Source organism: Vipera ursinii (assembly GCF_947247035.1).
Source record: "Vipera ursinii genome assembly, chromosome: 2".
Taxonomy (NCBI): domain Eukaryota; kingdom Metazoa; phylum Chordata; class Lepidosauria; order Squamata; family Viperidae; genus Vipera; species Vipera ursinii.
Window position 1 is genome coordinate 124,915,468 of NC_139513.1, and position 27,129 is coordinate 124,942,596.

Sequence of the window (27,129 nt, forward strand, 5' to 3'; positions counted from 1 at the left end):
TTTATATCCCTTGCATTTTGAATCCTTCTGATTTTTACTATTCAGTTTGGTTGAGAGCGGTAATAATAAACTGCAGAACAATTGTAAAATGAGGGAAGAGAAGTAGTGGGGAGCAGCAGGACATACAGTACTTTCCTCCCCACCTCCACAGTTTTCAAAAGAATAGTTCCCATAGGTTTCAGTGGGAGGGGAATATGCATACAATTGCCTGGAGTGGATAAGAATTGTGGGCTACATAGAAGAGAAAATGAGCTTTGAATCCAGTAAATCCAAAATTGCTCTTGCATCACTGTGCCCTTTTGAGGACTATTAAACAGCAATTGTGTATGAGTGTGTGTGTGTGTACACATGCAATAGCACACCTCTTTGAAGTTGGGAACAGGATACTTTTGAACCCATGTAAGACCTCAGAGAATGCTATCTGAAAAGGTTTGTTCTGTTGGCTCATTACAAAATACCGGTAGGTGGGCATTAACATATCTTGCTTAATTGACTTTTACAGGTAATCCTCGACTTACAACAGTTCATTTATTGACTGTTCAAAGTTACAATGGCACTGAAAAAAAGTGACTTCTGACTGTTTTTCACGCTTATGACCATTGCAGCATCTTCATGGACACATGATGAAAATTCCGATGATTGGTAACTGACTCATATTTATGACTGTCGCAGTGTCCCAGGGTCATATGATCACTTTTTGTGAATTTCTGACAAGTAAAATCAATGGGGAAGCCCAGTTTACTTAACAACCATGTCACTAACTTAACTGCTGCGATTCATTTAACAATTGAAGTAAGAAAAGTCGTAAAATGGGGCAAAATTCACTTAACAAATGTCTTATTTAACAATATAAATTTTGGACTTAGTTGGGTGTTCATAAGTAAGGACTACCTATACTAAAAACTGTCTTTGAACACAGAGTTTTAATTTATTGAGTTTTGATGCAAACATCTTCAAATTAGTAACAAATGCAAGATTGTGTCCATTCATACCTTTGTGTATTAAAAGTACCATTAAAGAAAAAAATACTACTGAAATTTCATTTACTTACATCTGCTGCCATATTGCTGAGTAGAAACTGCAGTGATTTGCGTATAAACTTAAAGTATCCATCTAAGATTATTTCATCTATATATTCTATATAATGAGACCATATTACAGTTGTCTTGTCAGCCTTGAACAACTCTGCATTTTCCTGGAGATAGAAAAAAAATATTTCAGAGAAGCAATGAATCAGGTTTAATCAGATCCTTTCTGTCAATAGTAATTGCTTTAATGGTCATAAAAAGAGTCATTCAGCAATACTTCAGTAACGAGAATTTACACACACGTGCATGATGTAATTTCCAATATGTATTCAGTAAAGAGAAACTATGGAAGAGAACTAAGAGATTAAAAATATGCTCAATTTAAGCATATCACATCACATATGGCTCTGCATCCACAATGATGGCAAAAAACAAATAAATGCAGGTAATCCTTGACTTACAACAGTTCTTTTAGTGACCATTCAAAATTACAATGGCATTGAAAAAAGTGACTCATGATGGTTTTTCACAGTTACAACCTTTGCAGCATCCCCATGATCTTGTGATCAAAATTCAGATGCTTGAAAACTGGTTCATATTTATGACCATTGTTGTGTCTCAAGGTCATGTGATCATATTTGTGGCCTTCTGACAAGGAAAGTCAATAGGGAAACCAGGTTCACTTAACAACCAAGTTACTAACTTATCAACTGCAGTGATTCACTTAACAACTGAGGCAGGAAAGGTCGTAAAATGGGGCAAAACTCACTTAACAAATGTCTCAACAACAGAAATTTTGAGTTCAATTGTGGTCATAAGTCGAGGACTACCTACATAAATATTATTTACCGTGTAGTGCATTTAGGACATTGTTTCTTCTCTCCCAGACAGGAACTCCTTCTGTAACATTTCTGTTTTTAAAGTAGGGCATGCTCCCCTCAGAGCATTGTCTGTACTTTTTAACTGGGGGTGGGGGGAGAAATGCTGTTAGCTGTACATTGATTTGCAAGATTAGATTAGAAATCTGAGGTAGATACCACAACACAAGCATGTTTGGATTAAAACCAGGCCTTCATTGCACTTCTGGTAGACTGACCAAAATATGCTAAAAGGGAGTGCAGCATGTGGTACGGCTGTGACCAATTTTATTATTTATGGTGAAAAATTGAGAGTATTAATGAAGAATAAAAGGAGATAAAGGGTTAAAATGTCCATGAGCGCTCTCTCTCTCTCTCTCTCTCTCTCTCTCTCTCTCTCTCTCTCTCTCTCTCTCTCTCTCTCTCTGATGTCAATTGTGGCTCTTGGACAAAAATGATTAAGGAAGAAAAAGAAAGGAGATAAAAGTATTGAAATTCAAATGGCTGCAGAAAAAGAAAGGATAAGAAAATATTAGTAGACAGATCTCTAAGCAGAATGAATTAATGATGGGCAGAGAAAAGGGTTGCAAAAAAAAAGTGAGAGAATGAGAGAAACATATTGTATAATGTATTAGGAGAGAAAAAGGTGCAAAGACCTTAATCGAGTAAACTGGAGAATGCTTAACAATAAAAGAAGCAGCGAAAAAACAGTAATTTTGATGGAAAATAGGAACTATTTTTGAAGTAGGCCATCAGGGGCAAATATGGAGCCTGCACCAAAGTGGATGGAATTAAAAATAAAGGGAGGAAATTCAGGGTGATAATTAAGTGAGGGAAAAGGAATATTTTAGAGATTCTCACAGGAATAATAGTGATATGTTGAAAAGTAGACTTGAAATGAATTTTATAAGTGTTGGTATAAAACATGAATAAAAAGGAAATCATACACGCTGCAAGAACATTGAAAAATTGCCTGGTTGATGGTGTAAATAGGATAACTACAAGAATATTAAAATATAAAGATGATTTGCTTGTGGAATGACTATGCAGTTTACATAAAATATAGCATCTATGCCTGGCAGTGGGTAGTACATAATATGTGGTAAAACAAGAAGAGCTAGTTCAAACTGAATGAATGCTACATAAACTTGGATTGAATTAAAAAATGATTGATACAAAAGAAAAATGTTCAGGCAGCTCTGCCATTATACAGAGAAGGGATGAGGGCCCAAAACAAACATGGGACAAGAAGATTAAAAAAACATGGATGGTTTTCTTAGCTTTTTAAACATCTAACAAAAGAAAAGAAAAATAGACAAGATAAAGTAGGAGTAGCATTTTTTGGTAGAGAATAAAAGTCAGAGAATACAACTTTGTTTTGCAGGCCTGTTCAAATTGGGCGTCTCTAGGACATATATAGCTTATAGGCCATAACATGCCTTTTATATCTTAGATAGCCTATCAGAAGTACACTTCTGAATAACAGATCAAGCAAACTCACATTTGAGGTGTACATCTCAATTATAGTAGTTCCTACATATAGATTAAGCTATGGACATTTAATACAAACCAGTATCCTCTTTCTTGGAAGAAGCCACATGGAAATTTAAGGAACTGCTTTGAGTAACATGGCTCTGGTCTGGCTTCATGTGAGCAGAAAGAATATGATCAAGAAAAGAGAAATTCCAAATCTATATTGTAAACTTTCCTTGTACTGCAATCACTTTTACAATGTCACTTCAGGAACAGAGCTAGAATGCAAAGAACAGCTGAACCACAGTGTCACTGCCATTTGCTAAATGGACAATTGCGGCTGAAATTCATATATTCTTAAAGGTCCACTTATAAAAAATCCAGAAAATATTATGCCTCTCTGATGCCATTAATGAAACTTAATGGCACATAAATAAATAAATGATAAATGATACTATTTAATGCTTATTGTGTTCCTTTCATTCATGAATACAAGCACTTTATATGGAAGGTTACAAATTCCACTGGTGGAAATCTGAGGCTGAATAAAAATTATTTGGTTGGGAGAGGTTACATATTAAAAACAGATTTAAATCCACAGCTCCTTTTTACTTGACCCTCCTGTGAATATGAATTCAATGTTATTCAAGGGTTTACTTTGCAGTTCAGGGTACTGGTAGATATATTCTAAGGCATTGGCATGATTTTCTCAGTAGTTGCTCCAGTGGTATATATATTTTAAGCTTTTCCGTCTTCAGGTTAAGCATCTAAATAATGCCTATTGGTTTTTAAAAGGCATTTTATAAAAAATCAATTAGCAAAATAACAGTTATTCATTAGGCTGGACCACTTTACAGCTACTTAAGTATTTTAAAATCATTTTGTAAATTGCCTTATGAATCTTCAAAATGAAGACTAGAAACGTTCTAAATCAATCACTTAAAATAAATATTGTTGTTTCCTACCTCCAAAAGTATTTCAGCTTGGTACTTCACACTTTACAAGGAGCATACAGTAGATATTTCAGGCTAACATTCTCCACTGAGGAAAAACTTCCAAAAGTGGCTAGTAAGGATGTAATTCCAAAAGTAAGCATTCTTAACACATTATGTTAAGATTGCAGCCACATATACTTTATATGCAAAAAAACTTGGATTTAATCCTTGGTGTATCTAAGTAAGATTCATAAAGATCAACCAATGGAGGCAATGCTATAATCAATACTGAAAGAGATGAAGTCAATCTGATGTGATAAAGACAATTTCCTATGTTCCTGAAGGTGTGTAAAAACTAGTACTGTTGACAAACGTAATATTCAAGAAATGGTCCATATTACTGTGAAAACTATCTTTCTGTCTCTCCTTCATACCTCCACCATACTCTGGATCTTCTGCCCAGCATCTTTGATGGCTGCATAGCGTTTGTTTATATTTGTTTGTCTTCCGTCTAGATCAAGAAGAGCTGTCTCCTTGTTGTCTTTCCTTTCAAACAAAGGACTAGCTGACCATTCCTATAAGAAGAAACAGTATAGGAAGAAGTTCCTTTACAGCAGCTGTCACAAATAAATCTGTAGCCAATGCAGTCCTAGGTTGCATTAAGAGAGGGATAAAATCAAGATCACGTGAAGTATTAGTAACACTTTATAAAGTCTTAGTAAGACCATACTCTAAGTGGAGTATGGTCCACTTAGAGTATGTCACCATATTATAAAAAAGATGTAGAGACTCTGGAAAGAGTGCAGAATAAAACAACAAAGATGATTAGAGGGATGGAGGCTAAAACATATAAGTTGCAGAAATTGGGTTTTCTAGTCTAGTGAATAGGGGTGACATGATAGCAGTATTCCAATATTTGACGGGCTGCCACAAAGAAAAGGGGGTCAACTTATTTTCCAAAGCACCAGAAGGCAAAACAAGAAATAATGGATGGGAACTAATCAAGGAGAGAAGCAACCTGGAACTAAGGAGAAACTTCCTAACAGTAAGAACAATTAACTAATGGAATGGCTTGCCTTCAGAAGCTGTGGGTGCTCCATCAGTGGAGGCTTTTAAGAAGAGACTGGACAGTCACTTGTCTGGAATGGTAGTGGGCGGACATGTTAAACTCATGACATCACATGATGTCGCGTGAGGTACCAGAGCTTTTTCACCCTTGCCGCCAATGGGGTGGGTGAGGTTTCGTCGTGACGCGTCCAGCCCATGGACCAGCAGTTTGACACCCCTGGTATAAGGTCTCCTGCTTGAGCAGGGGTTTGGACTAGAAGACCTCCAAGGTCCCTTCCAATTCTGTTATTCTATTCTGTTAAAACTAAAATAAAGGAACCTCCTTTTTTTAAAGAAACAGGATAGGAAATTCTTTTACAGCAGCTGTCACCAATCTGTAGCAGAACAAAATTAAAACGAAAATCAAGCAACCTTCTTTTTTTAAGTGTCTGATAGCAATGCTTTACTCACTTGCATAAGCTGGCCAATATTCTCCACATTTAATTTTGTTTTTTGAATTCTTGTCTCTAAATCATATAAAACATTTCTCATCTCTTGAATATAATCCATAACACCTGGATGGGCAACGGAAGGGAAACTTAGTTAGTAACTAGAATCTATACTTTCCTATGGATTTAATATCCAATTCCCATACTTTCTTTGCTGAAATACATCTGGTATCATGGCGCTAGAAACAAAGGGCCATAAGAACACAAGAATGGCACTGCTGTCCCTTCTAAGCAAATCAAATACTGTATCTCTGGTTGTCCTTTCAAGAAAAAGACACAAAATATATTCCTCTCCTGCTGTTGATTCCTGGTACTGATATTTGGAGGCATATTTCCCCCCCCCTAGTTTGGAAATAATGAGTTTCAGGGCAGATCCCACCTTGTAATAGGTAAATGTACCTTCATTACTCCAAAACACATTGGTCTCAGCTTTCTGTAGGCCAACATCAATTTCTTCCAGCTCAGTTTTGACCAGAGGAAGTTCTACTGGCAAAATTGTTCTCTTGATCTAAAAATGGATCAAATAAAAATAAATAGTTTATTTCAGAATGCATTCTTAATTCGTTTTATAGATACTGTATATGGTATTGTCTTGATAGCGGCATATTTTGTTTTAGCCCTTATTCTAAATATTCAGCAAGTTTAAGAAAACCTGCATAGCTTGCAGACTTACATACAGTACAAGTTTTATCTGCAGTGCTGAATTGTGAAAGAAACAGGCTGCTGCTTTTTTCAAAGGACAATCTAAGTAATGCCTCATGAGCCAATTATAATACCTTCCAATTTATTCACATAATGAATGGATGAATACGTGAAATCATTCCTCATTGTTTCCTGACAAAGAAAAAATATGTTGTGCCACTTTATAATCTACTGCCCCTGACCTTTGAGCTCTCTGGCCTGGTCTGAGCATATCAATTGGGATTTTAACTGTTTTTTAACTGGGGTTCTATTGCAAGGTCTATATAATTCTTTTTAATTGATTTTAAGTTTTGTAATTGTTGTATTTTAAAAAAACCTTGTGAACCGCCCTGAGTCCTATGGGAGAAGGGCGGTATATAAATTGAATAAATAAAAATAAAATAAATAAAAAATAAATACTGGAATTAAAGGAGGGAGGGATGTCTTAAAAAGGGACAGAGGAAGAAAATGGGAAGCTGCTAGGATTATAATGAAAAGCAAAAAGAAAATACAACATCGGGAGATAGTTGCAACAGTATTTGATTACTCCTACTGTCTTTTAGTTCAGAAAACCTTGATAAGACTTCTCTGAGTTGAGTATTTTATTGCTGGATGCCAATTCAGGGCACTGAAAAATAGCCAACCAGGCCTGGATTCTGAATGATTCTGCATCACAGAGACATGCTAGGTGACATTTAGAGAATTAATTTCTTCAATCTTAGCCAGATGCATCAGCAGACAATATCTGGGCAACAGGGAGGCAGATCTGTCATCGGTCATCATTTTGTGTGTATTTGGGACAGAAATTTTGTCCGGCCTCGCTTTCCAGCATATGAATGTGTAGTCTGAGAAATGTGCCAGAGTTCTCTAGCCTTGCATTTTTTGCTAGATTTAGCATTTGCTCTGACTTATATAAACTGCTGTCTAAAATGGGGCTCAGGATTATGTGGCCCGTGCAAATTAGCCTCTGGTACTATTTATCTATCAAAGTATATTTGATTCCAGTTTTCTGTGTTTGATGGCATAAAATTTAGGTTTAATAATTCTGTTGTGATGGACTGATCATTACCTAAGAAATGAATCATTATTCAGACCATCACTTATTGTGACTCAGAGCTTCTACTGATTAAGAACTAATGAAATTGATTCAACAGCAAGATGGATTTAAATTATTTCTGTTAGATTCCCACAGCTCAAAGACTGTTTATGAACTATTAGTTGTCTTGAGGCCTATCTGAAAGACAACAGAGTTTACCTACTTTCTAAGATCCTTGGGACCTTTCATCCATAGAGAGGGCTTTCTCAGTGGTTGCTAAATCAAGAATGAATCACTAGGGAAGACGGTTCCCACTCCACTGATAGACAAACACATTTTGATTAAGACAAACTATTGACCTTAAATTGATAAGCTGTTGAAAAAAAGATTGGTATGTTTGCTACAATCAATGTCTTTCTTTGAATCTTTATGAATCTTAATGCTTTAATTCCAACTTTATTTTACCTCCATTTTGTTAGCCATACTGACTGTGATTTACAGTCAGGCAGCTGATAAATAAATACCTTATTGTACCAGCCAACAATGAGATCTAAGTTGTCCACAAACTTCTGCAAAGTTTCATTCTGAGAGAAGAGGCTGCCAGCACTGCCTGGAATTTCTTTTTGCTGCTGAAAGTTCAGGTACTTGACTTCACGGAGAACAGCTATGAGCTGTATAGGAATGCAGCAGTAAGAAATAAGTGCTTTTCCAAATATAGAAAACAAAATTGAACTAAAAAATGTGATGGGCTGTTGGCTGGATATGCTTGTAACACAACAGGAAGTATGTAAATGAACACAGGGATGAACCAATCTAGTTCTATCCATTCCTATAATCTTCAGATATGTTCAATTCCATTTCCACATAAAGCTGTGTGTGGCTAATATTTAATTCTGATTGCTATTCACTTTGCTGAGGAAGTTTCCCTTTCAATGCAAAGAACAGCTATCCTCCTTAGCCTGTATAAGGAATTCTTACAGGTTTTATTGAGTGGCAAAAGACTTTGGATATTCAGTAATCAAATAAAGAACATATCACCTGGTTTACTGGTACAATCAAGGTCCTGTGAAGTTTGAAAGTTCATAAGCAACCTAATTAATCTTTAAACAGAATTAATTTCAAAATCCAGTAAGGATACTCTTTCTGCTATATAACTATCATTTTGGGAAAGATTCTATTAGGATCAGTCACTGCATACAGACAATCCTCAATTTACAACCATAATTAAGCCCAAAATCTCTGTTGGTAAGCGAGACAGTTATTAAGTGAATTTTGCCCCATTTTACAACCTTTCTTATTTATTTATTTATTTATTAATGGGATTTATGTCCCGCCCTATCTCCTGAAGGACTCAGGGCGGCTAACAACAAAACATATAATAGTACAGAAATTAAGATAAAAATAAAAATCTTCTGTGCAATAAATTAAAATTAAAAATTAAAAATAAATTTAAAATTGTAAATATAATTAAAATGCCTGTCAGTCCAGGTCAGCCTGGTGGAATAGGAGTGTTTTGAGGCCGCAGCGAAAGGATTGGAGATTTTGGGCCATCCGAAGCTCAGGGGGGAGCTGATTCCATAGGACTGGCGCTCCCACAGAGAAGGCCAGCCGACATTGCCTAGCTGACGGTACCCTGAGGAGGCCTTCTTCTCTGTGTGAAAAGAGTTGCCAGAGTTGTTAAGTGGATCACTGCAGTTGTTAAGTTAGTAACAAGGTTGTTCAATGAACCTGGCTTCCTCATTGCCTTTGCTTGTTAGAAGGTTGCAAAAGTTGATCACATGACCCTGGAACACTGCAACCGTCATAAATTTGAGTCAATGGCCAAGCATCTGAATTTTGATCATGTGACCGTGGGGATGCTGCAACTGTCTCATAAGTCACTTTTTTCCATGCTGTTGTGACTTTAACTGGTCATTAAATGGAATATTGTAAGTCGAGGACTACCTGTACTAAACAAGCATTGTACATAGATGCTGGATCATGCCCATCATTCCCAGACAGAATAGTAAGTGCTGGCTGAGAATCAGGGGTCCTGTATATCTGGAGTGTGCCATTTTGGAGAAGACTAAAAACTTGCAGTCAAGCTGACTAAAATGATGCTAGCACACTTCTGCATTATTTACTCACCTCTTTGCTGAAGTTGACACTAATAAGTCTTGTTTCTGGATCTCTATGGATCAGTGGTTGCTCTAGATTAAACTGGCAGTCTCTGTCAACTCTGGCAATCCACTCTGCATAAATTCTTTCACGGTAACCTTTCAGCAAACGTATCATCTCATCGTACTTTCCATATATCAGTTTGGCGTCAGAACTGACCATTATCCTGCAAAGAGGAAAGAAATCCCTCAGTTCCAGAAGGGAAATAGAATTTAATTAACATTAGCCTGAACAAAGCTAATAGCCTGTAATTCTACTCCAGGGAAAATATTACAAAAGACTGGACAGTCGGTAATGACGGATTGTTACTTACGGATGATCAATGGCATGCAACTCTTTCCTTGGGATTTGCAATCGTTCCTGGAGTTCTAAAGCCCATTTCAGTTGACCAGCAACAGGTGGCATATTTTTGCTAATGGGAGGCACATGATCTCCAGTTTGAGTAGCAGCTATCTGGGCATCATACAAAATCTTTGCATTGTCCAGTTCAACATTGAACATCTCCAAAAGTGTAGCATAGTGGGGAGCGGCGTCTGCTTTGATCAATGGTCGTTCCAACAGAGATGAAAACATATGGATTTGCTGGAGAAGAAAAGTGGTACGAATAAGTATGTGTATAGATACACATACACATACACACATGGAATGTATCCCTTATCTTTCAATATACAGTACATCTGCAGAAAAGTTTTGATGTTCTTTAAGAAGTTTTTCCTAGTCATACTTCTTGGTATGCTACTTCATCCCCATATATCAATGGCACTAACCTGCAAGGTAAATGGATAAATAGGATTGTAATCTTAAAAGTAACAAAAAGAGCCAACCGTCTGCACAAAATAACATTGGTTCCACTGTCTTCTTTTGTGCTGTAGTAGAATTTGCAAGTTTTTGAAGACGTACAAAAATGTGTGAATCAAGGTAACCATGGGAGGAATCCAAGGAATGCAACAGCACAAATAACAATGCCTCCATTGTCCCATATTCAGAGTGAAAGCTACTGTTTTTCTCTTTCCTTGCACGGCCTTGCATTTAGAAATCTATTTCCTACATAAAGAAACTGGGACACAACATGTACTTTGTGCAGCATGAATCGATCAGTTTATTCTTTAAAATATATTTCCCCTGTTCATGGTAATAATGCTTTATTGCTCACTTATGGTTTTAGCAATTCTAAAATTTTGTAGCTATCATAAAATCAATCAGAACTCAGCCAGGCAATTTCTTTTTCAAAAAACAAAAAGTTTCAGCATCATCTTACAAAATTTGTCTCTACTCCAAATACTAACTCTTTTTGCAACAACTCATTTTTTCCTTTGTTGCCCACTAATATAATGGGGATAAAAATGCTAATAGAAGTATGGGTGAATTGATACTTTTGTGCATGTAAACCCTGCATCGTTTTTCTTTGATGACCCTGAAGCAAAGAAGCGAAAAATGATATGGCAAAGGAAAGAAGCAAGAATAAGATTGAAGAAGAATGGACATATCTAAAAGTCCTGAAATGGAAAATACTAAAATAGACAGGATTGTACTTGGATTATGAGAGATTGTTTTGATGAGTAGATTAAAATACTAGCTAATTAAAAACAAAAACAAACTCAGATGTATGAATATTAACAGTTAAATTGAAATATTGAACTGTTTAAATGAAATTAAGACATATATATGTTACGAATGATATAATGTAATTAATATACTAAGATGTAGTGATATGAAAGGATGAAAGGATGTATTAAATGTTGAAATGGGAGAAATTTTTGGCTAATTTTTAATTTGTGGAAATTATAACGAAAACCAGAATATTATATTGTATTATCAACTTGTAGATATGGAAATGAGATAAATAAGAAATATATTTATATCACCAGGTATTAGAATTGTATAAAGGGAAGGGAGGTCACCTAGAAATATAAAAATGGGAAACTTTAAACGTTTAACTTTAATATCAATGTAAAATTAAAGCTGGAAAAGTATATAAGGTGTTTGATGTCTTAGAGATGGAATGTTAAAATATAAAATATATTAAAGTATTATTAAGTAAGAAAACTACTTAATAATTGATGGATAACATAATAAGAAGTACCATATGTTAATTTAGATAAGAGATAATATGTATCAAAGGAAAAAAGAGAAGAAATTCTGGTTATAACAAATTGGAGATTTGTATTTGTATGAAACGGAACTATTGTAACCCAGATACCATGTTGCTTTTCAAAGATACCATTGTAATATTGGAAAATCAATAAAATTATATGTAAAAAATAAGAAACAGGTAAAGCTTCACAAGAATACAAATACCTTAACAGCTGATTCAAAACTGGAACAGTCAACAAATCCTTGGTAGAAAATGGTGCCCAAACGCCTATCCAAATCCTGGATTTTAATCTCAAAATCTGCATAATCTTCATCAAATTGCTTTAAATATCAAAATAGAATAAATTAAATCAGGCAAAATCAATATATATGGACTTTCGGAAATTATTAAATCTCACTCCCCATCACAGAATCATCTGGCCCAATTTACATTACAAGAAATGCATTTGTTGCTCTAGCAATTATAAATACCAGGATTTCCTAGGTTATACTAAGTGAATAATTAATAAGGTTTATTAGCACATCTGTTTTCTATCATAAAAGGACCAACCTCATCTGCTGGGTCTAAGGGATCATATTTGCATTCTGCAAAAACTTTCACATGTTCAAGAACCTCTTCATAAATTTGAAACACCAAACTCCCTAGGACGTTGCCTCTCACACCACCCAGTTCAATTTTCTCCAGTTTGAGAAATTCAATTGCAGTCATATAAAGTTCCTTAAAAAGATATATAACCAAGTTATTCACAGATTTTTTTGAAAAAAATATTTTTAAAAAGGCCATTGTTCACAAAACAATTTTGTCTAATTACAGTTTTAAAAAACGGAGTAGGACTTTAAAGTTTAGATTTTTATAATTACTGATATGTTATACAAATAATCTGCTTTTCTATAAGAATACAGTATATAATGTTAATGCTAATTATTATTGCAGTCATTTCACATTTTATAGCAGCTAGTTCATTCCTACCTCTATGGTCTTCAGTCTATGAAAAAATAAATTCATTCTTGTAAAGACAAGAGTAGAGGGAAATTCCCAGTACTGAGGTTCTTTATCCTGAAAACATAAATAAAAATATTTTACTTTATTTATTAAATTCGTTTACTGCCCACCTTCCTGCAATAGAGCTAATATCAGGTTTCCAAAAAAAAAAAAAAAGAGGTAGGAAATGTTTGCAGAATGTGGCTTCTTAAATTCTTTCCAACCTATGCTTGTGGTGGACATAGGAGGCATCGTTAATGAAATAATGTGATTTGTGTGTATGGTCTTTCTTCCCAAGGTGTGCACATGGGTGAAAGAAAGATGATCCAATTATGGTAGATGAATATATGTTGCCTCTATATATGTGTTTCACCAGTTTAGCTGTCCCATTTCCTAATACCTTTTCTCTTTGAAATAAGCTGGTTAAAGTTTTTGTGAGAATCTTGCTTTTTAATTTTAAGGAGCTGTTAAGGAGCTGAATTTTTGGCAACAGCATACATTTGGCAATTTATCTCTTAAGTTCATTAGGGCAGTTATTTCCTGGCAAAGGAAGTACATGCAGATGTTGTATAGAGGTAGTCCTCCATTAATGTCCACTTGTTCAGCAACTGTTTGAAGCTAAGGCAGTGCTGAATGAAGAAATTTACAGCTCCTCAAAGTTGCAGCCATTGCAGGGTCTCCCATGGTCACATAATGACAGTTTTGGAACTTGGCAATTGGCACACAATTCTGACATTTGCACCATTCTGTGGTCATGTAATTGCCATTTATGACTACTGGCTTCTGAGAAGAAAAGTCAATGGGCAAGCCAGCAGGAAGTCACAAATTGTGGTCATATGACAGAATGCATAACAACTTGTACTGCCAGGACTGCCATCGTATGTTGGCACAGTTTTTTTAAAAAATTCCATTTATATCCCGCCCTTCTCCGAAGACTCAGGGCAGCTTACAAACTTAGCAGTAGCCTTCATTCTATGTATATGCCTGCTTATTAGGGCTTTCACACACACACACCCAAGCGGCATTATTACAAAGTCAGCTTAATTGCCCCCAACAATCTGGGTCCTCATTTTACCTACCTCCGAAGGATGGAAGGCTGAGTCAACCTTGAGCCTGGTGGGATGCGAACCTGCACTAATTGCAGGCAGCTGGTGTTACTTAAGGAGGCATTAGCCCACTGGTCCACCAAGGCTCCACCAAGTCATGTGATTTTTCACTTTGTGAGCACATCACTTAGCAATGGACTTCCCAGTGCCAATTACAGTCATTAACTAAGGACTTCCTATGCATGTAATACTTTGCAAACCTCCCTCTTCTTTCCCATGCTCTGAGAAGGTTACAATAACATTCCCTCTAAGATTCATCAGGGTCTACTGTTGCTGCTGTTGTGGCTAACCTTAAAAAAAAAAGGCATCATATCTGTGGAAGAAAGGTCATAGGTCTTGTAGAGTTTCTCAATCACAGCAATGGCCACCTTGATTCCTGCCAAAACCTCCTCAATTTCGCCTTGCAAGCCTTTCAGCACTTCCTCAGGACTCAAAAAGTTACGTGTCTAAACAGGAAGAGAGGCAAAGATGAACAGGGCTTATAAAACCAGACACTGTAACTGAAATGTCATTAACCGCTTGGCAATCAATTTTGTCGCGCTTGAAGGTTGTTTCAGTATAATTACCAAATGAAAGTCTGCTTTGTTTAGGCTGGCATTTTTCAGCATGGAACTGCATTATTTAGTATAGTAGAAATGTCTCAGATTGGCGTATGGAATTGCAATGGCAAAGAGTAGAGAGCAGAGTTTGTGAGAGAAGACACACAGTTGTTAATTTGGCAGGGTAAATATTCCCCATCCCAGATCTACCTAGTCTATTCCCTGCTCTGGGTGAAATGTTCAGACCTAATCTGGAATGCTTCTCTCACAGTGCTTCTCCACTGGCAAATTACTGGGGTTGACTTGCACAATCCCTCAATCTCTAAAGTCCTTATTTAGTATCTGGGAAAATTGTTTTCAAATCTCATATAAACTGGAGCCTACACCCTGATGCACAAGGAGCTGTGACAGCCTAATTAAACATATGCAAGATTGTCCTCCATCAGGGGGTTGGACTAGATGACCTCCAAGGTCCCTTCCAACTTTAATAATAATAATAATAATAATAATAATAATAATAATAATAATAATAATAATAATAATAATAATAATACTGCAGATCAAGGATGCTTGCTCCTTCATTTTTTCCTTTAACTGGTCAAATAAAAATGCTGAACAACATTAATTTAGCAACCCTGAATTAACTGAAATAATTTCTTTAAAAAATCTATTGAATCATAAGGCTAAATCATAAGAAGATGAAAAAAAACATGATGGCATTTTTGGATACTTCAAATCTGAATGGTTTTTAGTCTTCAGTGATGAACATGGTGCATGAGATACCCTCTTTGTCTTGAATGTCCAATGCAAGGGAGATGCAACAATGCAAGTGGGTGAGAGTGATGATATCCCCTTAATTCTGCACCTAATCTATCAACACAAGAGAGGCCCGTAATGTGCTACATTTATATTTGAGATTTTCTTGGAAGCCTTAAAAAACTTAAGAGGAATGGACAACAAACTAGGTAAATTTAATTTGAATTTCTTTGCATTATAAAATTCCTTTTCAATCTATTCCAGCAGGCTGTCAAGCAAGATTATAAAAGTAATTTGTCAGTGGTAGTACATTCTACTAATATTATATTCCATAAGTTGCAGCTATTTAGACTGTTATTGTAGGAGTTGTAAAGAAATCAGTGTATATTATCATTTCTGATGATAGTGCCACAGTGCTTTTGTTTGAAAGTTTTTGAAGTAATTGGGAAAACTGCTCAGAACTTTTTTTATAGTACTATAATCCTGAATTTGGTTTACTATCTATACTTCCTAACACACATAAACTAACTCATCACAAGAAATTGATTCACTTATTGTCAGCTAGATTTATAATTCAAAGTATTGGGAAACTAAAATGCATCTTTTACTGAATCCTATTTTAAAGCTGTAGGAAATTGCGTAGGCTGAAAAAAATAATAGAATAATAACAATCTTTGAAAAATTCTAAACAAATTTAGTCAAATTTGTTGCCACATTGCTTAACTCTATTAATAAATCTTTTCAGAATAAATTATGTACACATCATGATTTTAGACTGAAATTTTGTTCTATATTTTTGTTCTTCATTTCTTTTGAAAAATAATATAATGTATGTATATTTAAAGAATAATAAGAGATGTTTGATTTCATTTTTTCCCATCATTTCTATGGATTAGATAGATAGATAGATAGATAGATAGATAGATAGATAGATAGATAGATAGATAGATAGATAGATAGATAAGATTACCTTTATTGTCGTTTGTTATTGTGGGCACAATGGCACACATTAAAAATGAAATTTAGTTGCTTGCTCTCAAAGTGTACACATACATAACACACATTTAAACATACTATATACAACTTATGTATAGACCTACACCTTTACAGTAGTTGCAAACATTGGAGTGATAAGGAAAAACCCCTCTCAATTAAGAATGTTTATTTTCACAGTGAAATACCATTTCAATGAAGAGATTACAAATCTCCTGCAAAATGACAATGACCCGGGATGGAATGTTGTAATATTCAGAATTAGCCCAGATCAAGCATACTGTGTACATGATGGAATTGATGTGTGAAGATACCTGTATGAAAACAGCAGAATGGGAGTTTCAGCAAGGTGAAATAAACATTTTAATATTATTGTATATTTCTATGATATGCTAATCAAGATTATCTTTACTAATCTGAAAATCCTATTCACACTTCTGAATGTGTGAACAGTGTCCTCAGGCTAGAGAAAAATCCTTAGCCAACTATAAATAAAAGAATGCACAGCTTATCCTTAACTTTGCATGTGCCCAAAGCATTCTCATTCCCAGAACCTCAGGAAAGAATTCTAAAGAAATAGAAGCAGCTAGCAGCAAACATAATGTATTAGTTTACCCTCTTTTTTGTTTTAATCATCATATGGGGGATTGTGTTTGCATGCTATGTCAGGGCAAGGAGTCTAGATTATGTTGGCTGGGGAATTCTGGGAGTTGAGGTCCACATATCTTAATGTTACTGAGGTTGGGAAACTCTCCTCTAGACAGTATAGCACTCTATGGGCAAAAGTTTTCAGTAACATAGATTGTCCCTAAATGGCTTTTATACTCTCTGTTTTATGCTTAATGGAGAGGATTTAGAATGTGTTGTGCTGCATGAGAAGATTCCCCCAGTTTAAGAGAGTCCAGGATAACAGACTCATAAGAAGACAAGAATGAGCTTTTACCATGCCGTATTCTTTGTGTTGGAAGTGGTAATAACTGATTCCCAATCATTCTGGAATCAGCCATTCCCTCCCCTCCAGCCTCTATGATTGGATTTATGCTGACTTTCAAGCTTTAATTTAATCCTAAATAGTTAGTCAGGATCTTTACTTGTTCTTTGTGTAATAATTCCAGGGAATTCTCTAATGGTATTATCGCATACAGCACCTGACCCAGCCTAGAGTTCTTCAGATGTGTTGGACTTCACAGCCCATAGTAACTAGCTAGAGGAGCAGAGGGCAGGCCATTTCTATTTGTGAAAAGGTCGATATGTCTTTTAAAAGTGATATAGTGGCCTGTAAGCTTCCTGCATCAAGAAACATGGTAACTCTCAAAACATTATTTCTCTTTTGACATACCTGTTGATAATCAGCTTGTTCCACTTCCTCAAGTGTAACTTTTAGAGGTTGCAAATACAGGTTAATATCATCAGCTTCTTTCAAACCTGAATAAAAGGAATGCTTGAGAGTAAGTGAATTAAGAAAGAAAAAGGACTGATTAAATTTTTTGTAGAACTCTTTCATAATAATGTTTAGGTTGGTTGGACTTGGAACCTGCAAATGCAGGAATCTGAAGGAAGGGGAAGGGAATGGGGATTAGGGAAAGCAGTAGGCCCTGGAACTCCTCTGTTTAAAAAATATGGCTATAAAATATAGTGTACGGTATTATATTAAGTTGGTTGCTCCTCCTTTGATTTCTAGAATTACATGAAACACTTACATAGGTTATGCAACTGGACTCTCTAGGAAATAGAGTTTACCTGCCGATACATCCTTGAAGACATTCTTAAGTGCTGGCCAATAGCAGCTTTTTGCTCGCTCTAAAATGTCAGCAATCTTTTTGACCTGAGGTGCATAAAGCTGATGGGGAAAAGCAAAAATCAGATCAGAAAACATGTCGGTCTTCAGTATTACAGGCTGATGGCCTTGCAAACCTGAAAGAAGCTCTTTGGCCTACCTGCTCATTTATGCACTGCAGGTTGACCTGCCTACTGTACCAGAAATCAAATTCTACTCTGGGTAACGGGTTTAAGCCATCCAGAAGAGGCTGGGAAGAATCCTTGCTCAAGATATCTCGTATCTGATGAGACCAGTCAATGATTATTGTTTCAATGGAGTGTAGCAGAGAACTGTCCACAGTAGCAGGTAGGCTGAAAAAAAATAGTACAGAGAAGATTTAAAAGTAAAGAGGAAATAATCTTAGCTTTTGATTCGTTATTATATATATATATATATATATATATATATATATATATATATATATATATATATATATATATAATGTAAATTATTCAAATTACTAATAAAGAATTAGGGAGGCTGATACTTATTTTGTTCTCATCAGTCAGTCATACACTTTATCTGGGATTTGAACCTGGGCTAATTATATATTAGGCAGTTGTTTTAAGCCCTAGGCCACAGGCTCTTTCTCTTTTTATTATAGCATGGGTCCGGATTATTTACGGGAGCACCTTCTGCTGGCGTCAACTTCCCATCGTCCTGTGCGCTCCCACAGAGAGGGCCTCCTCAGGGTGCCGTCAGCCAGGGAATGCCAACTGGTGGCCCCCAGGGGGAGAGCATTCTCTGTGGGCACGCCTGCCCTCTGGAACCAGCTCCCTGTTGAGCTCAGGATGGCTCCCGACCTTCACTCCTTTCGCCGCGACTTGAAAACTTGGTTATTTGAGCTTGCTGGCCTGGACTGAGGGATTGGGATTTTAAAATTTTAAATTTTAAATTGTTAGAATGTGTTTTCTTGTTAGGGCTATTTAATTTAATTTATTTTTAACTTTGCATATTGTATATTGTATATTGTGTTTTAATTGCCCTGTACACCGCCCTGAGTCCTTCGAGAGAAGGGCGGTATATAAATCTAATAATAAAAAAAATTAGCTAGGAAGCAAGGGAGATATATGTGTTAAATATTTGTCAAGTCTTTTGAATACCTTGCTAGTTAAATCTTCTTTCCTGTTTCAGCCTAACCCAAGGCTATCCGCAGGCTATAGTCGCAACTTACGACAGTTCATTATTTGTGTAAATTATTCAAATTGCTAATAAAGAATTAGGGAGGCTGATATGGCCATTTCGAACTTATTTTGTTCTCATCAGTCAGTCATACCCTTTATCTGAGATTCGAACCTGGGCTAATTATATGTTAGGCAGTTGTTTTAACCCCTAGGCCACAGGCTCTTTCTCTCTTTATTAGCTAGGAAGCAAGGGAGATATATGTGTTAAATATTTGTCAAGTCTTTTGAATAATTTACACAAATAATGAACTGTCATAAGTTGTGACTATAGCCTGCGGATAGCCTTGGGTTAGGCTGAAACAGGAAAAAAGATTTAACTAGCAAGGTATTCAAAAGACTTGACAAATATTTCACACACACACACACACACACTCACACTCACTCACTCACACACACACATGTATATATCCTATAAGACTTCATACTGTGGGAACTGGGACTCCTCTGTCCAGCATGTTTTCTGTTGCACATACTAAAGAACCACGTAAAAAAAGCTAAAACATTGTCTAATGAAGATCCAGATTATGGGATTGGACTCAATTTTGTAAATTGGATTCTACACACAGTATTTATTTATTTATTTATTTATTTTAATTCCATTTATATCCCGCCCTTCTCCAAAGACTCAGGGCGGCTTACAAGCTTAGCAGTAGCCTTCATTCTATGTATATGCCTGCTTATTAGGGCTTTCACACACACCCCAAGCGGCATTATTACAAAGTCAGCTTAATTGCCCCCAACAGTATAAGCACAGTCAGACAGAAAGACATGTTGCATAAACTTAATGCAAACTTTGGAATCTTTTGACAGTAGCTGGGCAAGAGTTTAATAAAAAGTGAGGGATAAATGGACAATATTTGATTTCCTGAGTAACTGAAGGGAACAAGGTGCTATGGGCAGTAAAATAAGGGCTAACTGAATGTACCCACATGATTATCTACATTTAGGTGATTATAATAATTGCCATCTAATAGTATATGTATCTATTTATTTGTACAGGTAACGTTCAATTTAAAACAGTTCATTTACTGATGATTCAAATTTACAACGGCATTGAAAAATTTAATTTAATTTAATTTAATTTAATTTATTAAATTTAATTTAATTTAATTATGGGACTTATATGCCGCCCTATCTCCCGAAAGACTCAGGGCGGCTAACAACAATAAAAACAACAATAAAAACAATGAATACAAATATTAAAAGAAATTAAATTTTACAAAGCCCCACTAAAACCTGCAAAAATTAAAACATGATTAAAACCCCAACATCAGTCCAGGTCAGCCAGTTGGAAAAGGTATGTCTTTAGGTCGCGACGAAAGGACCGGAGATCTGGGGCCATCCGAAATTCTCGGGGGAGCTGATTCCAAAGGGCAGGCGTCTAATGTGTCTAATGACTGTTTTTCACAGTTACGACCTTTGCAGCATCCCCATGGTCACATGATCAAAATTCAGATCTTGGCAACTTGTTCATATGTATGACCATTGCTGTGTCCCAAGGTCACGTGATCATGCTTTGCGAGCTTGTGACAAGCAAAGTCAATGGGGAAGCCAGATTCACTTAAACCAGGTTACTAACATATCAACTGCAATGATTCACTTAACCATTGTAGCAAGAAAGGTTGTAAAATGGGGCCAAACTCAACATATGTCTCATTTAACAATAGAGCTTTTGGGCTTAATTGTGGTCGTACATCGAGGACTACTGTAATTGAAAGAGTCCTGCCTATCCTCTCACACTCCCCACAAAGGTGGCAGACATAATTGAAAGGCATCCACCTGTCAAAGACTTCTGAGACACTATCCAGAGCATCCATGTTCTCTGGTAAAGGGAGCAGTGTTTTTCCTTTTATCTTTCCTCCCATCACAAACATCTCATTTTTCAGCCTGTGAGCTTGCCGAATCACGTCTTCAGCTACTACGCGAGGCCACCCGCTTAGGTTTACCCTTTTCATGAACAGGGAGTAGGCAACCTGTAGGAGAAGGATTATTTTATTATAACATATACTACTGTCACAAAACACTTTTGAAATTCAGATTAGTTTGGATTTGAAAAAAAGCCATTTTGAGCACAAAATATTTCTTTCAGGTATGAAATAGTTTCATATTAATCAGTTTTGATTGTTTAGAAAGCCTTGACTTTGGAACAGTTCTGTTTCAAATTTATTAAAAAATTCTATTGGAGCTCAAAAATCTCCTGGAATTACCATGATAGCCAGTTTTGTAAACAACGCAGCTATTTTGGAGTAAAGTAAAACAGTTTTGAGCTTGAAACAGTGTTTTGAATGTGAAATTATTACTTTATACCCTCTTATAAAGTACCTTTTTTCAATCTTAACAGATCATGGCACCTAATCAAACTAAAACTCTTCTGGAAAAATCCATTCTACTTTAAAACATCCATGCCTGGAATTTCATTGCAGAACAACAGCATTCGTGCAATGTCACTATTCTTGTAGCTGCTATATCAGAGCTATGTCAGTGATGTACTAGTAATATGCACAATGCTGGATTAACAATAATGCTGCATAAGCACCAATCCTTTCTCTTTCAGTGTATTACTTTCTAAGAAAAGATAAGTGCACTATTTTAGGCAAGACAAGGAAATTTTATTTTTAGGCCCAGTTAAACTGTTGAAGCAGCCTATAAATCTATGAAAAAGATCAAAGTTTGAACTAGGGGAAATGTTTACCAATATTAAAATATCTCTATAGAAACAAACTCCTACTCCTTTTGCCTCTCATGGCCTTAGTAGGTTTTGATATTTTCTTTCTTTGTAATGAAATCATGTGTTCCATCTCTGCATAGGTGTGTTTTTGTGCATTTTCTCCTGTGGGACTAATCAGACTGTGTGCTCATATGGCACTCGTACAGTATGTATCTGTGAAGGTCTAAACCAGGACAGGTGGATATCCCAAAGATGCTTTTTCTCCAGGCAACTGGACTTTCTTGTTTTTCTTTGAAGACGTTTTGCTTCTCATCCAAGAAGCTTCTTCAGCTCTGATTGGATGGTGGGGAATGGAAAGATTTATACTCCTTGCAGATAGCTGTTCATTTGCATTCTTTTAGAGAGTCATTGAGGACACCTGGAATTTTATCTGTGTTGTCAGGGTCACCTGAATAGTGCAAATGGGTGTGGAGCCTTCTTGGAACTGTTGAAAAGACTGTGTTGTAGACTGGAGATAGATGATGTCATATCCCTCCCCCTCTGTTGAGAGCAGGCTGTTCAGTTTTGACACAGATGGCCTCTTTGACCCCTCTTTCAAAAAAAGAGGCCATCTATGTCAAAACTGAACAGCCCTCTCTCAACAGAGGGTGGGGGAATACGACATCATCTATCTGCAGTTTGCAACACAGTCCTTTCAACAGTTCCAAGAAGGCTCCACATCCATTTGCACTACTCAGGTGACCCCCCAAGACACAGATAAGCCTCCGGGTGGCCTCAACGACTCTGTAAAAGAATGCAAATGACCAGCTGTCTGCAAGGAATATAAATCCTTCCATTCCCCACCATCCAGTCAGAGCTGAAGAAGCTTCTTGGATGAGAAGCGAAAAGTCTCCAAAGAAAACCAAAAAAAAAAATCCAGTTGCCTCGTGAAAAAGCATCTTTGGGATAACTATAACCTGAATGACTGTGAATCTCCAGAGACAGGCAGATGTGTGTTACCTGTGACTGAGAATGTATTTGTATTTCTGGTCTCTCTCATATTGTGGGAGTAGGGCTTTGTATATGTACTAGAGTGGTAATTTGTGTAATATAAAAGTGGTGATGGAAGAAATGCTTTAGTAGCACTGTTTTACCAATGCTTCTTAGTGTCATTTCCTTTTTACTGGCCTTCAGGCACGGATTATCTCAGCCTGTTCCTCTTCCTGTCTTTCTATGCTTCTGTTGAGGGAAATTTTTATTTTATTTATTTTAATTCTATTTATATCCCGCCCTTCTCCGAAGACTCAGGGCGGCTTACAAGCTTAGCAGTAGCCTTCATTCTATGTATATGCCTGCTTATTAGGGCTTTTACACACACCCCAGCGGCATTATTACAAAGTCAGCTTAATTGCCCCCAACCATCTGGGTCCTCATTTTACCTACCTCGGAAGGATGGAAGGCTGAGTCAACTTTGAGCCTGGTGGGATGCGAACCTGCACTAATTGCAGGCAGCTGGTGTTACTTAAGGAGGCATTAGCCCACTGCTCCACCAAGGCTCTTTATGAGCAGGGCATGGCCACACACCAAGGTCTCTGTTTCAGTTCTGCACATCCCCATTTAAAAGGATGCACAGATAGCAGGGCAGTCTTGTCCTGAGTCTCCAGAGAGCTGCTGTTAATTTCAATAATTTCAATCCTGAACTACCAATATTCTCCTTTATTGATAGATAAATCAACCAATATTTTGACCAGCATGAGGCAACTTCTCATGTTGCCCATCATATGTAAACAGCACAAGATCGGTTACAGGGAGAAGCTTAAGTTCACTAGCTACCATGGCATTTTTGCTACTTCTCCGGATATTTCATAGAGTTTCTTTCATAATTTTACCTATTAGATCCATATATAAAAAGAATATCTGTGATTAATGTAAACATCATAGGGTTTTCTGGGACTACTCCTACATAGACACACAGAGGACTCAGCCATTTCTTTAAACAGCAGGCATCACTGTGCAATTTCACACAGGGTCACAGATATTGGAAGGAAATATTAAGGTTTTTTTTTCCAAAAATAAGAATAAAGAAAAGAGGCCAGAAATTGCTAGGTGTAATTTGTTATATTTCAATCCTAGCTCTTTCTTCAAAGAGAACCAAATAAAATTTGATTCTGAGAGTGACGAAAAAGTGACTCATGACAGGTCTTTGCATTTACAACCATTGCAGTGTACTTGGCAACCACTATGCATCCTGGGGGTCACGTTGCAACCTTCCCGGAGAGCTTCCAACAAGCAAATCTCTCACAACCATTATAGGAATAAATTAGGACTGGGAATGGAAGAGGGATTGGGATTGGAAAAATGAATTTTCCCTTTCCAGGACTGTAGCTATTGCATTATATTGGCTTTATACAATAGTGAAAAACAATAGCTTCAACCATAATATTGTAGCATCTTTGCTTCCATTTTCATGAAATACTGAGGACCCCGGATTAATCAATATGTTTGTGAGCTATCCATCTTGTTGAAGCCAGTCCTGCTGTCAAAGCACCAGCCTCTCTGTATATTTGCTGAAAATGGAAGCACTCTAGTGAACCACAAACCAAAACTGGAAGCCCACCTCTTCCACAATAGCCATCATCTGCTCTACTGGGGAAGGACTGATGTCTCCAACAATGAGTGCCTCCAGGAAGTTATCTTTGGTAATGTTTTCATGCTTCTTTTTCACAAAATAAATTCCTTTATTTTTCAGTGTTGATGGGAAGCCAAGGCAGGGGATTATTTGTCCAGTAGGATTGAGGGTGATCACTAGTGTTGTCACATCCGGCTTCTCATAGAACTCATTGAGCATGGTATGAGTCTCTTCACTGGTTGCAAACTTGGACCATTTGTCAGGCTTAACATGAAGAGACAGAGTGCAATAATTCTCTATGAAATCCAGTCGTTTATCAGCCACTGTTGCCATGTTGATTCCTCATTAGCTAACCACAGAATGAACAGAGCTGAGCAGATAATGAACTGGAAAATCTCTTCTCCCAATGTTATTTCCTGTCCTGAGAAGAAAGCATCTGTTAGGGGCTGGATGAAGAACAACAGGTTAAAACTGGCAAGATCAAATGGCTCTGGGTTTGGGGTTCTTTGGCCCATGGAAAATTGCCACTTTTGGTCTTGGATGGGGCAGCACTGCTGCAAACAGACCCAGTGTGTAATCTGGAGGTCTTCATGGACTCACAACTCCTGCTCATCTGCGGGTTGTGTGCCAGTTATACCTTTCCTGGGCCAACAATTCCTACTCATGGTCACTCATGCCCTAGTCACCTCCTGTCTTGACTTGCAATGCACTCTACCTGGGGCTGCCCTTGAAAAGCAACTGGAAGCTCCAGTTGGTTCAAAATGCAACAGCCTGCATGGTTTGGTGCAGACCTCAGTGTGCATATGTGTCACCTCTCCTGTGGGAATTACATTGGTTGCCGATTTGCTTCCAGGTGCAAGTCAAGGTGCTGGTTGTCACTTTAAAGGTTATCTGAGGGACCGTCTCTTGCCGGTCACATCTACTTGTCCCACTAGATTGGGGAGGCAAGAAATGTTGCAGGTCCCCTAAAGAGGTACATCTGGCAGAACCCAGAAGAAGAGCCTCCTCCAAAGTGGCTCCCTCCCTTGGAATATCATTCCTTCAGAAATTAGATTGGCCCCACTTTGACACTCTCGTAAGGCCCTGAAGACTTGGTTTTGCCAGCGGGCCTGGGGAACCCAGAGTGGAATGGAGTCCATCAAATGGCTTTTTTTGACCTTGTGTTGTCTCTGTGGGTGGGTGGGTGGGGGTTATTGTTTTTTATATATATATTCTACACTGTGTTTTCACTGTTTGTAAGCTACCTAGAATCACTGTGAGTGAGTAGGCGGCTTTATAAATTAAATAAATAAATGCTGAACAATAGGCGGTGGTTGAATTCCCATCATCCCTACCTACCTAGCATGGCCAAAAGATAAGAAGATTAAGCATTGCCACGTTTGGAGGGCTACACATTGCCAGGGATTCCCTTGCTTTAGGGCACAGGTGTCAAACTTGCTGCATCAAGTGATGTGTCGCGATGTATCGTGACTTTTTTCGCATTGCCAGAGCTGGGGTGGGCACGGCCTCCACATGATGCAAACAGCCTATGGGCCAGCAGTTTGACACCCCTGCTTTAGGGGAATCAAGATACTCACAAAAGGCTCTTCACTCCCACAGGCAAACAGAGCTAAAGGTTTTACAATGTTTTTCTTACCTAATAGGCCTGGGGGCATTCAGTTGAAAACCTCCAACTGCCAAGGAATATTGCTTCCAAAGAGAAGTCTTGTGACATCATTTATCAACGGTCACACCTGCTAGAACCTTCTTCCACCTACATTCCCTCACTGGCCCAGAAGGTGGTGAAATGGAAAGTTCCCCTTTTCCTAGAATAATCTCTTCGCCTGTTATGATTTGATCAAAACACAGTGGGCTTTAAGGTGATGTAATACTTTTGCCTTTAGAATTCATTTTGTGGGCATCAACAGCTGTCCTGCAGGTGTCCATTGTAAGTATTAACTGCCCTGCTGTGGTGATGTCTTGCTTCTTGCTGCTTCCTAAAGCCACACAACAATGTCCACAAATTACATATGGCCATGTTGCCTAGAAACTCAGGGACCAGGTTTGTGTGAAGCTGAATATTTTATTTTCTAACTATCGGAGAGAAAAGAATTCTACTTTTGCAAGGGGTTTTATTTTAGTCCAAAATACAAATCACCAAGTAATTCAGGCACAGCAGAAAGCATTTATTAAGGAGAGTTAGTCTTTTTATAAGGTACAGAAACAAACGATATATATTCAGCATATGAGATGCATCAGAAAGCAAAAATCAAATTACAAAAAAATAGGGAGCACCATTCCTAGATAAGTGGCAAATGTATAGCTTATGTCACCCCTTTCTCAGCTGAGTTTTATTTTTCTTAATATACTTGCAAGTGTACTCAAGAACTTCCAGAATATGTTATGGACGCTCCATCAGTGGTTTTCAAGAAGAGATTGGATAACCATTTGTCTGAAATAGTAGGGTCTCCTGCTTGAGCAGGCGGTTGATCTGGAAGACCTCAAAGGTCCCTTCCAGCTCTGTTATTCTGTTATTTGGCTCCCTATTGTTTAATTGCTGGAAAGACTAGTTCTCGCTATTAAAAAAATGGTTTCGATTAAAAGGAAAATGTAATTTCCTGAACTTCAAAGGAGATATGGATGCCTTGCTAAAATGCTAATATCACTATTATTAAAAT

The 27,129-nt window shown here is 37.2% G+C and overlaps 1 protein-coding gene across 1 annotated transcript in view; it reads right to left on the reverse strand.

The window, feature by feature from the left end:
* Positions 1 to 24,805, reverse strand: part of DNAH17 (dynein axonemal heavy chain 17) — a gene marked incomplete at its 5' end in the record, with an annotated part of 124,228 nt that extends 99,423 nt beyond the window's left edge. Inside the window, 17 exons of the mRNA XM_083357082.1 lie at positions 1,052 to 1,195; positions 4,728 to 4,868; positions 5,812 to 5,915; positions 6,249 to 6,357; positions 8,091 to 8,237; positions 9,694 to 9,889; positions 10,037 to 10,305; positions 12,022 to 12,138; positions 12,368 to 12,535; positions 12,788 to 12,874; positions 14,196 to 14,351; positions 16,382 to 16,507; positions 17,533 to 17,618; positions 17,934 to 18,033; positions 18,131 to 18,323; positions 20,976 to 21,169; positions 24,461 to 24,805. Coding sequence (XP_083213208.1) covers positions 1,052 to 1,195; positions 4,728 to 4,868; positions 5,812 to 5,915; positions 6,249 to 6,357; positions 8,091 to 8,237; positions 9,694 to 9,889; positions 10,037 to 10,305; positions 12,022 to 12,138; positions 12,368 to 12,535; positions 12,788 to 12,874; positions 14,196 to 14,351; positions 16,382 to 16,507; positions 17,533 to 17,618; positions 17,934 to 18,033; positions 18,131 to 18,323; positions 20,976 to 21,169; positions 24,461 to 24,805 — 2,682 coding nt within the window. The remainder of the gene's footprint in view (positions 1 to 1,051; positions 1,196 to 4,727; positions 4,869 to 5,811; positions 5,916 to 6,248; positions 6,358 to 8,090; positions 8,238 to 9,693; positions 9,890 to 10,036; positions 10,306 to 12,021; positions 12,139 to 12,367; positions 12,536 to 12,787; positions 12,875 to 14,195; positions 14,352 to 16,381; positions 16,508 to 17,532; positions 17,619 to 17,933; positions 18,034 to 18,130; positions 18,324 to 20,975; positions 21,170 to 24,460) is intronic.
* Positions 24,806 to 27,129: the final 2,324 nt, after the last annotated feature.